General features: G+C 37.9%; 2 protein-coding genes across 13 annotated transcripts in view; one reads left to right on the top strand and one right to left on the bottom strand.

Annotated features, from left to right (window-relative positions):
* LOC105469869 (solute carrier organic anion transporter family member 1A2) overlaps positions 1 to 21,380 on the bottom strand; it is a 164,115-nt gene that overhangs the window by 107,337 nt on the left and 35,398 nt on the right. Inside the window, exon 1 of one of the 12 annotated variants that reach the window (XM_071072092.1) lies at positions 3,931 to 4,100. The exons of the other annotated variants lie outside the window; for them this stretch is intronic. The gene's annotated coding sequence lies outside the window, so the exon portion shown is untranslated. Of the gene's footprint in view, positions 1 to 3,930; positions 4,101 to 21,380 lie in introns of those variants that run through there. 12 annotated transcript variants of the gene reach the window in all.
* IAP (islet amyloid polypeptide) lies at positions 2,858 to 6,233 on the top strand. Its single transcript, XM_024789139.2, has 2 exons — positions 2,858 to 2,937; positions 6,044 to 6,233. The coding sequence occupies exons 1-2, from the start codon at positions 2,858 to 2,860 to the stop codon at positions 6,231 to 6,233; spliced, it is 270 nt and encodes an 89-aa protein (XP_024644907.2).

Here is a 21,380-nt window from a genome sequence, read left to right as displayed (position 1 = left end):
TCACATATATGGTAGTCCTTATAAAATACCAGGTCTTCCTGTTCTTTCCTTAGATAGAACATTTTGCCTACGTACCCTCTCTTAGCGTAAGAGAGGATCCATTTTGAATGTTATGTTTGGCACCCTTAACATCTTAGAGAAAAAATAAAAGGTTATGAAAATAGAATAAACAACAATGTAGGTAATAGGCAAGTATTTTTGTCTAAATGAACACTAGACCATGAGTCAGAAAGCTAGGCTTTGGTCCAGGATTCAGCATTAACTAGATGTTTGATGCTGAACCTTTTTTAGTGTCACTGGCCCTTGAATGCTTTCTACATCACTGTATTTAACACAGGACAGGTGAGCCCCAAAGTGGGGCTTAGCCCTCAAGGGTTCTTGGCTTTGTTCATGAAAGAATTCAGGGGCAAGTTAGAGGTAGAAGAAAAGAGCTTTGTTGAAGAGGCAATGTTACGGTTCTGGCATTTATGACTCTGTGATAATATAATATATAATATACAATAATGATAATATAAGCCCTTCAGGGCAGGGCTACCCCTTATGCAGAGAGTAGCAGCTTAGGGCGGTTTTGCAGTCATATTTGCACCCACTTTTAACTGCATGCAGATTAAGGGGTGGTTTAGGCAGAAATTTCAAGGGAAGTGGTAGTAACTTTGGGGTCATTCAGTCATTGCGGTGGAAAGAAGCAGTAACTCCTGGGTGTTGCTACAGCAATGGTAAACTGACATGGCACACTAGGGGGCGTGCTTTCCATTGGCCCTGTTTTAGCTAGTTCTCAATTTGGTCTGGTGATCAAGCCCTGCCTCTGGAGTCTAGTCCTTCCTCCTACCTCATATTCACCTTATTAAGTACACTATCTTCTTACGGAAATGCATTATCATTCCAAATCTTTTGATTTTATTTTGTGTTTTTTTTTTATTTTGGAATATCAGTAAATTTCACAGAAAATATTAAAATTGTAGAATCATTGAATAATTAGAACACGGATTCTAAACAAGTTTGTTTCTTTGGTCCTGAAATCCCTACCAAACACCTTCAAACTATGTTACTACACTTTCAATAAGTATGTGAAATCAATGAACTAATGTTTCTAGTTTGATAACTTTAATTTTTTTAAGATTACACAGGCATGCACATTTTCACTGACAATTGAAATTTATTTGCTTTACATGACATTAAGTTGCTATATTAATAACTAAGATAACAAATATAATTTAGAAATACAAAAAAAGAGGCCGCGTGCAGTGGCTCACGCCTGTAATCCCAGCACTTTGGGAGGCCGAAGCGGGTAGATCACCTGAGGTCGGGAGTTCGAGACCAGCCTGACCAACATGGAGAAACCCCGTCTCCACTAAAAATACAAAATTAGCCGGGCACGGTGGAGCATGCCTGTAATCCCAGCTACTCTGTAGGCTGAGGCAGGAGAATCACTTGAACCCGGGAGATGGAGGTTACGGTGAGCTGAGATCGTACCTTTGCACTCCAGCCTGGGCAACAAAGAGGGAAACTCTGTCTCAAAAAAAAAAGAAAGAGAGAAAGAAATACAAAAAAAAAAAAAAAAAAAAAGAGCAATTTGGAGAAAGATTTAAAAACTAAGTCATTTTAAAAGACAAAGTACAAAGTACTGAGTCAAGCCATTCATAATGTTCTCATGAAGCTACAGGGAAACAAATCTGTTCTTTCAAAATAATTGCAAATTTCTGTGTAAGAATGAATGGAAAAAGTCATCCAAAAACTACTTGACTACATATACTTATGGATCTCTATGTAAGTGCCAACAAATGAATTTTTTTTATTCATTTGGTTATGTAGCAGTTGTTCATTCTAATCTTGTTTTGTTCCCTGTCATATCTCTGGTACCTAGAATAATCCCTACCACGGAGTAGGTCTTCCATTACTCTTATGCTTTTAAATCTCCCCTCACTTCATTGTAAATGACTTTTGATTTCTCTTTTATGCCCTTTTTATACACCTTCCCCTAATATCTCCATTTATTTCTGAAGCTTCATAGGATTCAGCCATTGAGGTCACTTGGGTTTAGATATACCAAAAGTCTGTGATTTCTTTATTTGCATATATGCACATTTGTTGTTACCCTTGCCACCTTCTATCAGTTCCTTACCATAAGATACACTTACTTCTTGAAAATTCACTTGTATCTTACAAAGATGGCAAATTCAAACTTCGGCTGTGTATGACACACCATTAACTGCACAAGGACACTCTGTATTTGCTACGTTAATATTTGCTAATGAGTTAATGTAATAACGACCCATCTGCTTCTGCTGTCTGTGAGGTACTTTCTATCTATAGGGATGGAAATTAATGACAAGGCTCTCTGAGCTGCCTGATGTCAGAGCTGTGAAAAGTGTGAGGGGTATATAAGAGCTAGATTACTAGTTAGCAAATGAGGGGGTAAATATTCCAGTGGATACAAGCTTGGGCTCTTTTCTTGAAGCTTTCTTTCTGTCAGAGGCATTTGCTGATATTGCTGACGTTGAAACATTAAAAGGTAAAGAATTTCCTATTTCTGGGAAAGTTTTATTTATTTAGAAAAATGTACACTTGGTGTTAAATTCATGGTTTATTTCAAAGAAGGCTAAAGGGAGAACATATTACAATATAAATGTTCAGATTGTTTAGATAAGGAAATTGGGAAAGTAAAAATCTCAAAATTACTTGAAAAGTAGACAGTATTAGGGACTAAATCAATAAAAATTTTGATCCTTGTAAATTATGTTTTAAAAAGATGTTTCTTTTAAAAACTAGGCTCTAATTTAAAATTACATCAATTAGAACTGTAAGAAATCTCTTGATTTCAGTGCTGGATTATTCTTTGCAGAAAATTTGAGAAGCAATGTGCATTCTGAAGCTGCAAGTATTTCTCATCGTGCTCTCTGTTGCATTAAACCATCTGAAAGCTACACCCATTCAAAGGTTGGTAACTTTAAGATCCTATTTCTTCTGTAAAGTGTGGGAAAATTAGAATTAAATACTGTCAAATGACTAACAGCCTTAAATTTCTGACTATATCATGCTTAAGAACAGTACCTTCAGTTATTCCATTGTTGCTTGAATTCTGTGTTCTTTAAAGAATAACACCAGTGGCAAATAAATATCTTTGATGGAACTTCTGACAGACAAGAATGGATAATTCCAGTTACATATTTAGTTTCCAGCATATTTCCAAGAGAAATATGGTTGGAACTTAGAGGGGCAAAGCCAGAACATGAAGCAGAAAAAAAATCAAAAGGTAGTAATTTCTCCTATATTAACCTGATACTGAAACAAACCAGAGGAACTTAAGTAAAGCATATATTTTTGTACCAAGTGTAATTCTTTTTGTATATTTACTTAGATTTTTATTTTCCTCAAATGTCTCTGGAAATATTCAAAACTTTTACATCTTGTGGAAATGGAAATGTATAGAAATAATCAGGAGCAAATTAATGTTTTTAAGAAATGAAACATAAAATAACTAGTTAAAAAGTCATTTGCTGTTGGGGGATTTATTCTATATTGTTAGCTAGCTATTCTGTGAGTGAAACAGATTTATAAAAAGTTAATGTTCATACATATTACTTCTAAGCTGCTATAAACTTAATACTTTTTAAAATTACTTTCAATAGGGAGCATATACGTCAGGATTTCCTGGGAAGTCTTTGTATGAAAGGTTTCCTGACATTTAAATGGTAATTAAGGAAGTCTAAAAATTATGTCACGTAAAACGTTTAAGAGTAGTTACAATTTTCAAACTGAAACTTTAATACTGTAATTCTCCATTAATTTAAAGGATTACTAAGTTCAAATCTGTGCATAAGTCATAAATAATATAGTGAGGATTTGTTTGTGCCTAAATCAGTTTTGCTCCATACAGTCTTATGGGACTGAACTTACACACTCTTTAACACCAAGAAGAATTAAGTTTACCTTTGTAAAGAGTGTGCATTGTCATATTAGAACTCTTCCCATTAGAATGATCATCATCTTGTCTTTGTTTTCCTTTGAGATCGTTTTTCTTGGAAGCCCATAGCAGTATGCAAAGATTTCTACAGCACCTATGTATAATAAATAGCAAGAATCATGTTTTTTGTCATTTCAAGACTTATTTAGTTTACAGGGTGTTCTTCTCAGAACTGACTCTAATTTTCTATTTGATTTTTATTGGATAAAAATAACTTTTAAAATGACATGAAGTTTCTGATAAGCAGAATAACTGAATGATGATAGGAAAATCAGTAGTATTTCCTACTATATCTGTTTATATCTTGATACTTTCTTTCAATAGATATGGAAATTTACTCAGCACATTTACCCTCTTTTTTAAAATTTTATTTTGAGACAGGATCTCTGTGTCACCCAGGCTGCCGGAGTACAGTGGTACAATCATGGCTCACTGTAGCCTTGACTTTCTGGGCTCAGGTGATCCTCCCACCTCAGTCTCCCAAGTAGTTGGGACCACAGGCACCTGCCACCATACACAGCTAATTGTTTTATCTTTATTTTATAGGGAAAGGGTCTCCCTATGTTGCGCAGGCTGGTGTCAAACTCCTGGGCTTAAGCTTTCCTCCTGCCTCAGTCTTCCAAAATTCTGGGATTATAAGAGTGAGCCACAGAACCCAGTCCATTATGATTTTATAGATGCTTGTTTGTTTATTATGAGAGAAACTTCTCTTAGAAATAGGGTAATATGTAATATAATATTACTTATTATTAAATGATTTTGGTGTTAGTCTAACAATCTTTAACTTTGAATTATTAGAAATCTTGTAAAACAGTCTTCAAATTGCTTTTTAATGTGTTGCCTGAAATGAGTATGTTTGAACATTTGTTAAAAGGTGTATGATTTATCATGCTGAGATGTTAAATCATGTACTATTCTACGTATCTCACAGAAAGTTAGGAAAATATATGTGGAAAATGTGTCAAATTTTAAATTCTTTTCAAAAATAAAACTAATATTATTCAGTGTAATTTTCCTCATAAAATTTAATCATCTCATTAGAGATTTTTTCAATTTGTAAATGTATGAAATAGGATAAAAGGATCACATACTTTCCCACCAACTTTTTTACACTCCCTTGTAAATATCTGCCTGGCAGGTAATCAAAGGATAGTTAAAAATGTAATTACATAGATGCCAAGATGTAATCACTAGGATCTCCCTACAGGAGCTCACATACTTTCCACAGGTGAATGTTAAGAGCTGAGAGCAGGGAAGCACTTTAAAGCCATTTTTAAAACTCTGGAGCTACAATTTAAAAGAGAGGCAATTTAAGAGTTATACTTTGGCTTATTGTCATCTCTGTTTAAACTCTCTTAAAGTCAAGAATTTCCATGTGTATATGTGCCTGTAAGTGGTCAACAACTTTAATGTTTGTTACTAGCTGGTATGTTACCTGTCCAGGTAGTCAATGAGAAAAAAATGCCTGAAACCAGGGAGGTAATGCCTTTTATTAACCATTTTACACATCTTTTTCCATCCTAAAGATTGCTTTAGATAGAATCTTATATATGCTGAATAGTATATTTAGGTGAAAAGTCTTTTTTAGAAAAGCAATTTAGGCCGGGCATAGTGGCTCACGCCTGTAATCCCAGCACTTTCGGAGGCCGAGGCAGGCGGATCACGAGGTCAGGAGATCGAGACCATCCTGGCTAACACGGTGAAACCCTGTCTCTACTAAAAATACAAAAAATTAGCCAGGTGTGGTGGCGGGCGCCTGTAATCCCGGCTATTCGGGAGGCTGAGGCAGGAGAATGGCGTGAACCCAGGAGGCAGAGCTTGCAGTGAGCCGAGATCGCGCCACTGCACTCCAGCCTGGGCGACAGAGCAAGACTCTGTCTCAAAAAAAACAAAAACAAAAACAAAAACAAACAAACAAACAAAAAAACCAACTCAGTCATCTAGGTGTTTGCAAACCTGAGTTACTTTTGTGAAAATTGTTTCTTTAGTTTTCATCAATACGAGATATTTGACGTCACGTGGCTGGATCCAACTAAAATAGTAAGGCTCTAACTTTTCACATTTGTTCCATGTCACCAGTCATCAGGTGGAAAAGCGGAAATGCAACACTGCCACGTGTGCAACGCAGCGCCTGGCAAATTTTTTAGTTCGTTCCAGCAACAACTTTGGTACCATTCTCTCATCTACCAACGTGGGATCCGATACATATGGCAAGAGGAATGCAGTAGAGGTTTTAAAGAGAGAGCCACTGAATTACTTGCCCCTTTAGAGGACGATGTAACTCTATAGTTATTGTTTTATGTTCTAGAGATTTCCTGTATAATTTAACACTGCCTTTTTCATTTCCAGTGTGAATATATGGTCTGTGTATCTGATGTTTGTTGCCAGGACATATACATTGTCAAAAGATTGTTTTATATACAGTACTAAGGTCCCGTAATAAAAATATGGTATCTTTTAAAGTGAAATGCTTTTACTATAGATATTTATTTTAAAGCATAAAAAAATCATTTTGGGACCTATATCTCAGTGGCACAGGTTTAAGAACAAAGGAGAAAACAGTAGTTTGAACCTTAGTAAATTGTAAACAGCTAATAATAAAGTTATTATTCTTAACATTAGAAAATCAGTAATTGGGCCGGGCGTGGTGGTTCACACCTGTAATCCCAGCACTTTGGGAGGCCGAGGTGGGCAGATCACGAGGTCAGGAGTTCGACACCAGCCTGACCAACATGATGAAACCCTGTCTCTACTAAAAATACAAAACTCGGCTGGGCGTGGTGGCACATGCCTGTAATCCCAGCTCTTCAGGAGGCTGAGGTAGGAGAATCACTTGAACCCAGGAGGGGGAGGTTGCAGTGAGCCGAGACTGCGCCACTGCACTCCAGCCTAGGCGACAGGGCAAGACTCCGTCTCAAATTAAAAAAAAGAAAGAAAGAAAGAAAAAAAATTAGTAATTGTAAGTACCCCTGTTAAGTAAATTAGTAAATGTAAGTACCCGTGTTAAGCAATTCCTTTTTGCAGTAGATTTCTGAAATGATAGGATGCTGTTTTAAAAACAAAGAAAATCCTGCTCCTGACTCAGTCAAAATATTTTTTAAAGTCCATTGTTTGTTGTGCTTGCTGGTTCTAAGAGGCTATTTAAAAATATAAAACCACTTTGTATCCATGAGAGTTTCATTGTGTGTTAGCAGCAGTGAGCTTCTGTTAAATGTATATGCCCTTTATTCTGTTTAAGTGGCTTTCAGCAAACCTCAATCGTGTTTTTATGCAGGGTATTGCAAAACAACTTGTGTTCTATTAATCGTGTCTTCAGTTAAAAGACCACAGACGTCTGGAAACTATTTGCTGTATAGGAATTATTTCCTTTGTTTAATAAATTGGACATTTCTGGCAGAGGTTTATGTGTATGATACACTTTTTTTGATAGCAGCTGCAATGTTGGACAGGAGATGAAATGCTTTGCTTTGAGTCAGATTCTTATAGAATGAAGGGGTGGCCTGCCCCTCCACACCTGTGGGCATTTCTCCTTAGGTGGAGCGAGAGACTTGAGAGAAGAAATGAGACACAGAGACAAAGTATAGAGAAAGAAAAAGTGGGCCCAGGGGACTGGCGCTCAGCATACAGAGGACCCACGCCGGCACCGGTCTCTGAGTTCCCTCAGTATTTATTGATCATTATCTTTACCATCTCGGAAAAGGGGAAGTGGCAGGACAATAGGATCATAGTAGGGAGAAGGTCAGCAGAAAGACATATGAATAAAGATCTCTGTGATATGAATGAGTTTAAGGAAAAGTGCTGTGCCTTGATATGCATATGCAAACAACTCCATAAACCTTTTTAGTGCATAAAGAGCAGCATTGCCACTAGCATGCCCCACCTTCAGCCCTAAGGCGGTTTTCTCCTATCTCAGTAAATAGAACATACAATCGGGTTTTACACTGAGACGTTCCATTGCCCAGGGACAGGCAGGAGACAGATGCTTTTCTCTATCTCAACTGCCCAGAGGCCTTCTTTCCTCTTATACTAATCCTCCTCAGCACAGACCCTTCACGAGTGTCAGGCTGGGGGACGATCAGGTCTTTCCCTTCCCATGAGGCCATATTTCAGACTATCACATGGGGAGAAACCTTGGACAATACCTAGCTCTCCTAGGCAGACGTCCCTGCAAACTTCCGCAGTGTATGTATCCCTGGGTACTTGAGATTAAGAGAGTGGTAATGACTTTTAACAAGCATGCTGCCTTCAGGCACTTGTTTAACAAAGCACACCCTGCACAGTCCTAAATTAGTTAAACCTTGAGTCACCACAGCACATGTCTCTTGCAAGGACAGGGTTGGGGGTAGGGTCACAGATTAACAGCATCTCAAATACAGAACAAAATGGAGTCTCTTACGTCTACTTCTTTCTATATAGACACAGTAACAGTCTGATCTCTCTTTCTTTTCCCCACATAGAATATCTGCTTTTCCCTGACTTTGAGTTAGGAACCTATGGAAGTAGCATTAATTCAGATAAACTGCCATCATGCTGCGTTATGCCATTTCTAAAGGCACTCAACTTGTACTTTCAAAAAAATAGGAAAAGTAAGCATTTCAATCTAAGTGGAAATTTGACTCATTGACTTACCTTTCTATGTTAAAATTTCCCTATATGAAGTGTGTCTTAGATTACCAAATTGTAGAGGCTTTCATTGGTGGTGGTAAGTGGTAGTGGTCATGAGTGTATAGAGGCAGACAAATATATTTATAATACATTTTATGTCATGAATTACATATTGAAATAAATAGATGAATATATAGATTTATATTTGTGATGTTCAATTATTGGTCCTTCTTTCAAAGTGGACTCAAACCCAGTATTTCAAATTGAATAAGGTATAATTAAATTATAATCTCTCAAACTTATTTGAAAAATTTCCCACAATAGTCTACAGTTTTATTGTATATCCCATCTATATATAATATAAATATATATAACATAATATGTAATTTATAATATGCCATAATTTATAATATCAACATTATATTTAGGTTTATAAATATTACATATATGTGTTTGTCATTTAACATTATAATTTATTTCAACTCCCCCATCTCTCTTTCTAGTGTTAACAACATTTTTTTTTTTTTTTTGAGACGAAGTTTCACTCTTTTTGCCCAGGCTGGAGTGCAATGGTGCGATCTCAGCTCACTGCAACCTCCGCCTCCCGGGTTCAAGCTATTCTCCTGCCTCAGCCTCCCGAGTAGTTGGGATTACAGGCATGCGCCACCATGCCTGGCTAATTCTGTATTTTTAGTAGAGATGGGGTTTCTCCATGTTGGTCAGGCTGGTCTTGAACGCCCAACCTCAGGTGATCCACCCGCCTCGGCCTCCCAAAGTGCTGGGATTACAGGAGTGAACCACCGCACCCAGCCCGTGTTAACACAATTTTAATGAGCGCATATGATGTTCAAGGACATTGGCTATGGTAGCATACAATTCCCAGGAATTAAACAAGAGGACTTATGAATAGTAACCCAACAACCTCTGGTGCTAGGGATTAAAATATAGTTTGAGTGACTCCATAACACTCTATAACACAAAGATTACTATGTGGATACATCAGATATTAATTGTAGATTTTATTCTAAAGTTTATTCATTCAATTTCTTATGAAAGTGAAGCATTTAGACAAATTCAGCATTATTTCCTTAGTTAGGTTGGTATTTGCAGCTCAGTAAGGAATCAAATACATTAAGGTTGAGAATGCCTTACTGCCAGGGAGCTTACTGAGTGTATTCTCTGGTTTCACACAACTACTTTGGAAAAAAATAATGAGAATAACTAAATTACTGTAATTAGAGGTACCAACAGTAAAATTTTGGTGACTACGTTTATCTTAACCTTTCTCAGTGTGTACATGAAATCATAGGTACCCTTGAGTAACCTGAGTGAGTTAGGCTTCCAAGTGCTAGAATGGGTAGCTAGGCAAGCATGAGCAGTGACGAGAGGGTTCCCCAACCCTACCCACACCCATCTATGTCCCCATTCGCCCAACGCTCAACCAAGAATTATCAGGCGACCGTCAGCTGATGGTCAGGGGGTTGTCAAATTGTCTCTCTGAAATAATAACTGGTGGCAGCCAGCACCAGGGAAAGGTAGACTCCCAATAGATAGAAAACACCTGAAACTGATTATCAGCAGCTTCCAGATAAGATCTCAGAAGCTGGGTAAGTAGGCTCAAGTATATACACTAAGAGACAAAATGGCAGAGTTTAACTGGTATATGACCCCAAAAATAAATGCAACAAAAACAAAAATATATAAATGGGATGTAAGTAATTAAACTAAAAAGCTTCTGCACAGCAAGAGAAATAATAAACAGAGTAAACAGACAACCCACAGAATTGGAGAATATATTTGCAAACTACACATCCGATAAAGAACTAGTATCCAGAATCTAAAAGGAACTCGAACAAATCACCAAGAAAAAAATAAATAATCCCATTGACAAGTGGGCAAAGCACATGAACAGACATTTACTTTAAAAAAGATATACAAATGGCCAACAAACATGAAAAAAATGCTCAACATCGCTAATTATCAGGGAAATGCAAATCAAAACCACAATGAGACACCACCTTCCTCCTGCAAGAATGTCCATTATTAAAAAGTCAGAAAACAGGCGGGTGTGGTGGCTCACACCTGTAGTCCCAGCACTTTGGGAGGCTGAGGCAGGTGGACCATGAGGTCAGGAGATGGAGACCATCCTGGCCAACACGGTGAAACCCCATTCCTACTAAAATACAAAAAATTAGCCGGGCATGGTAACGCGTGCTTGTAGTCGCAGCTACTTGGGAGGCTGAGGCAAGGGAATCACTTGAACCCAGGGGGCAGATGTTTCAGTGAGTTGAGATCGTGCCACTGCACTCCAGCCTGGCAACAGAGCAAAACTCTGTCTCAAAAGAAAAAAAAAAGAAAAAAGAAAAAAGTAGAAAAACAATAGATAGTGTGTAAATGTGGGGAAAAGGGAATGCTTACACAATGCTAGTGAGAATGTAAATTAGTACAATCTCTATGGAAAAGAGTAAGGAGATTCCTTAAAGAGCTAAAAGTAGGTCTACCATTTGACACAGTAATCCTAGTACTGAGTATCTAACCAAAGGAACAGAGGTCATTTTATGAAAAACACACTTGCACACGTATGTTTATAGCAGCACAATTCACAATTGCAAAGGTGTGAAGCCAACTTAAGTGCCCATCAACTAATGAAAGGGTAAAGAAGATACGGTATTTACCCACTATGGGATACTACTCAGCCATTAAAAGGAATGAAATAATGTCTTTTGCAGCAACTGGGGTGGAGCTAGAGACCATTATTCTAAGCAAAGTAACACAGGAGTGGAAAACCAAAAACTGTATGTTCTCACTTTTAAGGGGGAGCTAAGCTATAGCTATGAGTTATGCAAAGGCATACAGAGTGATATAATGGACTTTAGAGATTCAGAAGGGGGGAGGATGAGAGGGGGCCAGGAATAAAGAACTATACATTAGATATAATGCACACTTCTTGGGTGGCAGGTACACTAAAATATTAGAATTCACCACTATATAATTCATCCGTGTAACCAAAAACCACTTGTATCCCAAAAGCTATTGAAATAAAGAAATGAAAATAAATTTTTTTTTTCTTTTTCTTTTTTTTTTTTTTTTTTTTGAGACGGAGTCTTGCTCTGTCGACCAGGCTGGAGTGCAGTGGTGCGATCTCCACTCACTGCAAGCTCCGCCTCCGGGGTTCGCGCCATTCTCCTGCCTCAGCCTCCCGAGTAGCTGGGACTACAGGGGCCCGCCACCTCGCCCGGTTAATTTTTGTATTTTCAGTAGAGCAGGGTTTCACCGTGTTAGCCAGGGTGATCTCGATCTCCCGACCTCGTGATCTGCCCCATCTCGGCCTCCCAAAGTGCTGGGATTACAGGCGTGAGCCACTGTGCCCGGCCTAAATTTTTTTTTTCTTTTGAGACGGAGTCTCGCTGTTGCCCAGGCTGAAGCACAGTGGCGCCATCTCGGCTAACCTCAAGCTCCGCCTCCTGGGTTCACGCCATTCTCCTGCCTCAGCCTCTCGAGTAGCCGGGACTACAGGCGCCCGCCACCTCGCCCGGCTAGTTTTTTGTATTTTTAGTAGAGACGGGGTTTCACAGTGTTAGCCAGGATGGTCTCGATTTCCTGACCTCATAATCCACCCGCCTTGGTCCCCCAAAGTGCTGGGATTACAGGCCTGAGCCATCACACCTGGCCAATAATAAATTTTTAAGAAAGAAAATGGCTGGTGCAGTGGTTCACGCCTGTAATCCCAGCACTTTGGGAGTCCGAGGTGGGCGGATCACGAGGTCAGGAGTTCAAGACAAGCCTGGACAACATGGTGAAACCCCGTCTCTACAAAAATACAAAAATTAGCCGGGCTTGATGGCGGAAACCTGTAATCCCAAGTACTCGGGAGGCTGAGGTGGGAGAATCGCTTGAACCCAGGAGGCAGAGATTGCAGTGAGCCAAGATAGCACCACTACACTCCAGCCTGGGCGGCAGAGGAAACTCTGTCAAAAAAGAAAAAAAAAAAAAGGAAAGGAGAAAGGAGAGGAAGCTAACTTATCTAAGATCACATAGTAAGGGTGGATTCAGGATTGAAACGCAGGTATATTGACTCAGAAGTCCAGAAAATTTCTCTACATCATGTCCAAATAAAAATATTTTTCTTTTACTCCCACTTTGCACTGTTTTATTGAATGTCAGACCGTGCCAAATCAGTTTGTCTTGAAACTGGACAAATAGGTCAGGCAAAAGAAGAATGAGACTAAAATAGTTATCACCTTGTCTGACATTGAGAATAACAATCTTTACCCTACCCATTATGGAATACTTTTGTTTTGTTTTATTTTGTGTTTTAAGGTTTTAACTGGAAGAAAGTTAAAAAAAAATCAATACACTTATTAAATATTTCCAACACTGAAAGATTGCTGGTAGCACATCTTTTTTTTCTTCTAAAATCCAAATGGGATTGTTCTATTTTCTTTGTTCTGTATACAACTAAGAAAATTTTCTTTTATGGTTCAATAAAACCTTTACCGACTAAATAGATCCACATCCTGTAGCTGGTCCCTTAATGTCCTTCCAAAGGAACTTTGGTCTATATTTTCATCTGCCTCATTACTGCTTCCCTTATGCATTAACCATCCCATACCCCACACTCACCTGCCTCCACGTTCTTGCTTATACAACTTACTCCCTTGAAATATCCTTTCCTCACCTCTGGGATCTACACTGTACCCTGGTTCTGCTCAAAGACCACACTGTCCGTAGAGCCCGTCATGATTCTTTCAGTCATACATAGATAAGAGTCTTACACAGGTAAGAGTCTATATAAATACAGGTTCTGAATTTACAGACGTTCACTCAGTGACTGAACATGTTTAGTTAGCTTATTTTTATACTTGATGTGATATTAGTGGTTGGGATTTTGAGACCACCTTGAAGAAATTCACAGGTAGAACCTGTGACTAACTGAGGTCAAGGATGTATGAGTCATCTCTGTAATTGCCACAACATTTAAGCCCATTACTTGCCTATAACAGATGCTCAATACATATTGGTTGACTACATTTACTCTATGAATAACGAAAAAACAAATTATTTTAATATAGATTTATAATTTAATACAGTGTGATTAAGTTGATAGAGTGTGGCATCTTATACTTCCTTTGTAAAACAGGGATAGTAATATCTATCTTGCATAGTTTTCTTGAAGATTAGAAATAAAATATGCGAAGTATCTGTTATATCTTTAAAGTCCAATCAGTGATAACTGAATTAACAATGATAACTACACAAACCAAAGAATGGTATGGTATTACAGTGGGTACTTTTTAAATTAATTTTATTAAGAATTTTAAAAGAGACAGAGAAGAAAATAAGTCAGTCACAAAAGCGGGTACAAAACAATGCAGAGAAAGGTTCAAAGATGAACAAAAAGGGAAACAGAATAATGAAATTAATCTCCCCAAATCCTAAATAAAATTTGCATAAGTAGATACCTTCTCTGCTCAAATAACAAAATGACACAAAGAAACTTGTACTGCACAACCACATCTAGAATTACAAAATTTTTAAAGAACCATAAAGATACTGGTTCTGAAAATCCACCGCTTCTCTGTGGGAACATTCCTTATGCTATTTAGAACAAAGGTTACATCAGTAAGAAGTGGCACACAAACCCTTGAAAGGATATCGCAGACAATATAGAAACAGCATATCTGGTAAGTTTATCAGGGTTGTAAGTAGATTAGAAGAGCAGGAAGAAATTCTAAAATTCTAAAACGATATAATTTAAGTAGTGAGAAATCTTACCACATAGATAACAAACTGCATTAATAAACACTTTAAAAATTGAAATCATGGATAGGCATTATAAAAAGAAAAATGAAATATATCAAAAAAGTGTCCACTTAGATTTTTTTAAACAATGAGAACACTTGGACACAGGAAGGGGCACATCACACACTAGGACCTGTCGTAGGGCAGAGGGATGGGGGAGGGATAGCATTAGGAGATATACCTAATGTAAATGACACATGTATACATATGTAACAAACCTGCACGGTGTGCACAAGTACCCTAGAACTTAAAGTATAATGAAAAAAAATAAGAAAATAAAATAAAATGAAGAAAACTAAAAAAACCAAAAAACAAAAAAACAAAAAAACAAAAAACCTTTTTTACCTTCATGGACATAATGCCCTGATTATCACATAAATATATAAATACAAAACCTCTGGAACTGAAATGCTGAAAATTTAGTAAAAGCTTACATGAAAGCTAAGAGGCTGTGGTCCCACATACAGCTATAACTGTTATAAAACTCTGTTCTGTTTTCTGATCATTCACTTCTTTGTATAGACTCCATGCCTCCACTTTGGTAAATAACCTGATCAAGCAACAGATCTTGAGCAGAAACTCTGTCCAGAATTTACTCCATAAATTTCTATAATGTGAAACTCATTCTTGTGCATAATAAGTGCTTTTTAGTCAAAGAATCTCTCATTAAAAGACAAATCCTTCTTGAAATAAAAACTCTCATCAATATCAAATAAGAGTTGAAGTTAGCTAACAGCTGGTTAAGAACAAAGCCCTAAGAGAACAGGATAGGTACCTTCAGCAAGAACATTGGTAGAGGAATGGTAGGGGTAAAGTGCAAGGAAAGCAAAACGGAAGAAGAGCAAAAGAGAAGGGCATGAAGGAGTCCCGTTACCGTACAATGTCTCTGGTTGGGCTTTGAGAGCCATATACATTTGCAATCACTTTTCTTCACACGTCTGGGTGTGATAAGGATTTAAAGCATCTATTTCACTCTGGTTTTGAAATCCTAATATGTTAACCTGGAGGATGGGTAGAGGAGGCTGGCACGACAAGACAGGGAAAGGAGCAAGACAACAGAAACATTTGTTTTTCTGAAGCTTCATCAGCCTTCTGAAAACAATATTTGATCCTTATGAGGTGCTTAGAAACCATATTTTTCTGGAACCCCTCCTGCAGAAAAGCCACTGGAAAATAAAAGAGGATATGAACCAGAACCAAGCCCTTGGAGTACCCAGATATTCAAACTCAGTTTTCAGAGCTTTATTTGATTTTAAGTTTATGATTATTATCTGGCTATACCAAGAGATATTGTCTAAGTGTTTTCAACTTTCATATTAAAGTAAAATTTAAAATTTAAAGAATGTCTTGCTGTGATGCTGAAGAGCAAAAAATCAATAGGACAGTGAAAGATACTACAGTAGAGTCATTGGTGCAGTGGGAAAGACAGGATTTTTTGAATCAGGCAAACATTTGTTAGGATACTGGCTGTTTTTTAAAACTTTGTATACATATCTTGACTTCTTTTGCTTCAACTTTCTTATTTACATATTTTTAAAAATCTGCCTTGCAAAGATATGAGGATGAAATAATGTATAAAAAACCCTTAGCATATAACAATACCTAGTGATAAGGTTTGACTGTGTCCCCAGCAAAATCTCATCTTGAATTGTAGCTCCCCTAATCTCCACATATTGCGGGAAGGACCCTGTGGGAGGTAATTGAATCATGGTGGTGGGTTATTCTCATGCTGTTCTCATGATAGGGGATAAGTCTCACGAGATCTGATGGTTTTATAAAGGGCAATTCCCCTGTACTTCTCTCTTGCCTTTTGCCATGTAAGACGTGTGTTTCCTTCTCCTTCACCTGCCATGATTGTGTGGCCTCCCCAGCCATGTGGAACTGTGAGTTCATTAAATCTCTTTTTCTTTATAAATTACCCAGTCTCAGATATTTCTTCACAGCAGTATGAAAATGGACTAAAGCAGTAAATCGGTACCAAGATTAGTGGGGCGCTGCCGTAAAGATAACTAAAAATATGGAAAAATGTGGAAGCAACTTTGGAAATGGGTAACAGGCAGAGGTTGGATAGTTAGGAGGGTTGAAGAGAAAACAGGAAAATGTGAGAATGTTTGGAAATTCCTAGAGACTTGCACGGCTTGGGAGACAGGAAAATGTTGGAAAGTTTGGAACTTCCTAGAGACTTGTTGAATGGCTTTGATCAAAACACTGATAGTGATTTGGACAATGAAGTGCAGGCTGAGGTGGTCTCATATGGAGATGAGGAACTTCTTGGGAACTAGAGCAAAGGTGACTCTCGCTATGCTTTAGCAAAGAAACTGGTGGTTTTTTGCCCCTGCCCTAGAGAATTTTGAACTTGAGAGAGATAGGGTATCTGATGGAAACAATTTCTAAGCAGCAAAGCATTCAAGAGGTGACAGAGCATAAAAGTTTGGAAAACTTGCAGCCTGACAATGCAGTAGAAAAGAAAAACCCATTTTCTGGGGAGAAATTCTTGCCAGCTGAAGAAATTTACATAAGTAACAAGAAGTCAAATGCTAATCACCAAGATGATGGGGAAAATATCTTCAGGGCTTGCCAGAGACCTTCACAGCAGCCCCTCCCATCCCAGGCCCTGAGTCTTAGGAAGGAAAAATGATTTCCAGGGCCAGGTCCAGGGCCCTCCTGCTGTGCACACCCTTGGAACTTGGTGCCTTGCATCCCAGCCACTCCAGTCGTGGCTAAAGGGGCCAAGATACAGCTCGAGCTGTGGTTTCAGAGGATGCAAGCCCCAAGCCTCGGCAGCTTCCATATAGTATTGACCCTACGGGTGCATAGAAGTCAAGAATTGAGGTTAGGGAATCTCTACCTAGATTTCAGAAGATGTATGGAACGCCTGGATGTCCAGGCAGAGGTTTGCTGTAGGGGCAGGGCCCTCATGGCGAACCTCTGCTAGGGCAGTGCAGAGGAGCATGTGGGGTTGGAGTCCCCCCACACAGAGTCCCCAGTGGGATACTGCCTAGTGGAGCTGTGAGAAGAGGGCCACTGTCCTCCAGACTCCAGAATGGTAGATCCACCAACAGTTTGTATCGTGCACCTGGAAAAACAACACAGACACTCAACACCAGCCCATGAAATCAGCCAGGAGGAGCACTGTATCCTACAAAACCACAGAGGTGAAGATGTACAAGGCCGTGGAAGTCCACCTCTCGCATCAGCATGACCTATATATGAGACATGGATCAAAGGAGATCATTTTGGAGTGTTAAGGCTTAATGACTGCCCATTGGATTTTGGACTTATGTGGGGCCTGTAGCCCCTTTGTTTTGGCCAATTTCTCCCATTGGGAATGGGTGTATTTACCGAATGCCTGTACCCCTATTGTATCTAGGAAGTAACTTGCTTTTGATTTTGCAGGCTCATAGATAAAAGGGACTTGCCTTGTCTCAGATAAGCCTTCGAACTTGGACTTTTCAGTTAATGCTGAAATGAGTTAAGACTTTGGGGGACTGTTGGAAGGGCACATTGTATTTTGAAATGTGAGGACATAAGGTTTGGGAGGGACCAGGGGCAGAATTATGTGATTTGGCTGTGTCTCCACCCAAATCTCATTTTGAATTATAGCTCCCATAATCCCCATGTGTCATGGAAGGGACCCAGTGGGAAGTAATTAAATCATGGGGGCAGGTTTTTCCCATGCTCTTCTTGTGATAGTGACATTTCACAGGATCTGATGGTTGTATAAAGGGCAGTTCCTTTGTACTTCTCTCTTGCCTGCCACCATGTAAGATGTCCTTTGCTCCTCCTTCTTCTTCCACCATGATTGTGAGGCCTCCCCAGCCATGTGAAACTATGAGTCCATTAAACCTCTTTTTCTTTATAAATTGCCCCATCTCGGTTATTTCTTCATAGCAGTATGAAAATGGACTAATACCCCTAGCAATACAACACTTTAGTAATTTTAAACTATAATCATAAACTAAAATTCTAGGATCCTGTGGCATTGACCAAAGCATGAAGTGCTCAAAAATATTATGCCACTTCACTACTTTCATATAAGGCCCTTTCTTGATTCTAAGACTTCTGGGAAAAAAAAATAAGGAAATATGTAAGCCCACAGGTCAAGATGTTTAGGAAATTCTAATAGCCGCAACTGGTAAAATGCTGCAAGTGTAGGATTTGTCTTCCAGAGTACATGCAAACATAAACCTAGCCCCTTTTGTACCTCATCATTATAAATACCATAATACAGCAATCCAATGGATGTCTAAATGTGACTATTTTTAAGACATAATGTACTGAGTGTCTTCAATAGCTTTAAAATCTCTTACATCTGTAGTACACGTTGCCCTGTCAATATATGCGAGTTTAGGAGCTGAATAACCTAAAATGGGTAATGTACTACTTTACAACCAAATATGAGCTAGGGTCACTGTGACCAGTAATCTGAGGTAAATTGTTTTTTCATCTATAGTAGAGGAAGGCATCAAGATATCAATTTACTTGTCAAAAATAGTTATAATTATTACAGGTACATTGTACTGTATGTTTGTATCTGGAAATTACCCTCTGCAAAGCTTATGTTATTACCACCTACACGTTTTGCTTTCTCACTTTTCTTATAAATATATATTTAAAACTTTATTTAGTCTATAGAAATACCCACAAATATGGCCAAAATGTTATGCAGATAAGACTTATTAACAAGTTAAGATCCAGATGCAGATTAAGACTTATTAAGTCTTATCCAATGCAGATAAGATTTATTCATAAGCTAAGATCCTAAGTTAACAAATGATCAGTGTGCCAACTGGAAACCAGAAATTCAAAACACTGTACAAAACAAAATTCTAACCTCTGTACTCTTCCATATCCATATGAAGAACTTATTTTTTCATGTAAATGGAACAAAATATATTATAGCAAAATCAAAGATTTTTTGACATGACATTATAGTTCATATTGAACTTAGCTATTAGACAGCCCAACCAGTAAGTTCCATCTAGCATGGATTTTTTTTTTTTTTTTTTTTTTTTTTTTTTTTTTTTTGAGACAGAGTCTTGCTCTGTCGCCCAGGCTGGGGTGCAGTGGCCGGATCTCAGCTCACTGCAAGCTCCGCCTCCCAGGTTTACGCCATTCTCCTGCCTCAGCCTCCCGAGTAGCTGGAACTATAGGCGCCTGCCACCTTGCCCGGCTAGTTTTTTGTATTTTTTAGTAGAGACAGGGTTTCACAGTGTTAGCCAGGACGGTCTCGATCTCCTGACCTCGTGATCCGCCCGTCTCGGCCTCCCTAAGTGCTGGGATTACAGACTTGAGCCACCGCGCCCGGCCAAAATTAAATTACTTTTAATGGCTAAAAGACATAATTACTTGTGCACCAGCCTAATATTTACATACTGTTTCTTCATTTTAAAATGCAAATACATGTATACTGTTACACTAGATTACCATGTTTTATTCTTATAAAAATAGATGGGATCGTAGATAGTTACTATCAAAAATGTGTGATTTGTAAGACAAAAATGCTGGTGAACTATGTTCACATTACCAGCTATTTATTTCTAGAGTTTTATAGAAAATTTTAAATCACAGAAAGATATTTGTAGTGTCAGGAGGCATCTGACCATACAGGCCAAACTTAAGTAAACTTATATAGTTTTGAGTTTCTAAATTACTGTTGCATACTTTATTTTACTCAAAAACATCGTCATATGGACCTTAGACCGTGTCTAATGTCCACAGAAAGGAAAAGAAGGTAAACTTGTGAAAGATAGCCTTTTAAAAATCTGAAATACAAATATATTTATAGTTAAAATGATGATAAGGTTTGTAAAACGCAATGCAGGAGGTTGTAGAAGAATAAAGATACTATTTTCTTATTCCCCAACTTCTAATTTCCCCCAACAACATTTCCCAGTCTACATTTTCCTATTTTTTTTCCTGTCTTGCAAACATTTACATCATATATTGCACTTGGATGACATTTTGGAACACTCAAGCTGCTACTGTAACAATGGAATTGATACTAACTTTTAAATCCAAATAACAGAAATATTTCTGATGCTTTGGTGATTGCCAAAGGGCCATCTTGGTAGATCTCTTAGGCTTCCTAGGATTGACTCAAATAGGAGATATCTAAATCTTCTTTTGCTGAATCCTAAAAAGATTATATATCCACATGCATATAAAAAATGAGATAAATTATGTAAAGTCCCTCTTAGAGAGCCTGAAATGTTATAAATTTCAATAATTGGTAGCTCCTGCTGCTAGACAAATTAACTGAAAAGTTGTCAGCCTTCAGCTCTGTCTTGTCCTTGTTCTGCCACTAAGTAGCAGTATTAAGCAACCCCTAAGCCATTTTTTATTTTCTGTCCCCATTTCAAAGGTAGGACATGTCTTTGAACACTTATTTGTTTTGGCTGTCTTACAAGAAATAACGATTTCAAGAGATTTAAAATGTATAAATTTCTGAAATTTTTCATGTAAATGTAACAAAATATTACAGCAAAATCAAAGATTTTTCTGACATTATAGTTCATACTGAATTTAGATATTAGACAGCCTTACCAATGAGTCCCATTTAGCATGGATTTTAACACCAAGATTTACAGCATTATTATAAGTGATGAATTCTCCTTTGAAAATATCCATTTATAGAGGAGCCCAAATTTGATTCAAATGCTTTGACTGTCCTTATCAATTTCCATCTCATGGAGATGATGACATGCCTCTCAAACAAAATCTATTCCATGATTCATGAAGTTGTCTGTAAGTTAAATGGTAAAATATATATATAACCTGAAAAACTAGTAACAGCATGCCAAAGTGAGGAGAGTTGCAGAAGGAAAAATTATAATTCTAGTGTCTTTCTGAGCATAAGGACAATATTTACCGAAAGAGGTGTGTTATTGAAAAATACTCGAAAGTTGTGATAATGCACTGTTGTACTCCCAAGCAATATTTACATTTGAAAAGGATAGTAGGCGCAGGTAACTTGAACAAATGGGATGTATATGGTGATATTAGAAAA

The sequence above is a fragment of the Macaca nemestrina genome, chromosome 10 (genome assembly GCF_043159975.1).
Source record: "Macaca nemestrina isolate mMacNem1 chromosome 10, mMacNem.hap1, whole genome shotgun sequence".
In the NCBI taxonomy this organism is placed as follows: domain Eukaryota; kingdom Metazoa; phylum Chordata; class Mammalia; order Primates; family Cercopithecidae; genus Macaca; species Macaca nemestrina.
Note: the sequence above shows the minus strand (reverse complement) of the source record. Positions and strands in the feature narration are given on the sequence as shown.

What these genes read in the sequence shown, in the direction of transcription:
- IAP (XM_024789139.2), top strand. Translation starts at nt 2,858, where the DNA reads ATGTGCATTCTGAAGCTGCAAGTATTTCTCATCGTGCTCTCTGTTGCA. An exon ending in AAAGCTACACCCATTCAAAG is followed by an intron (nt 2,938 to 6,043) that starts GTTGGTAACTTT and finishes CCATGTCACCAG; the next exon opens with TCATCAGGTGGAAAAGCGGA.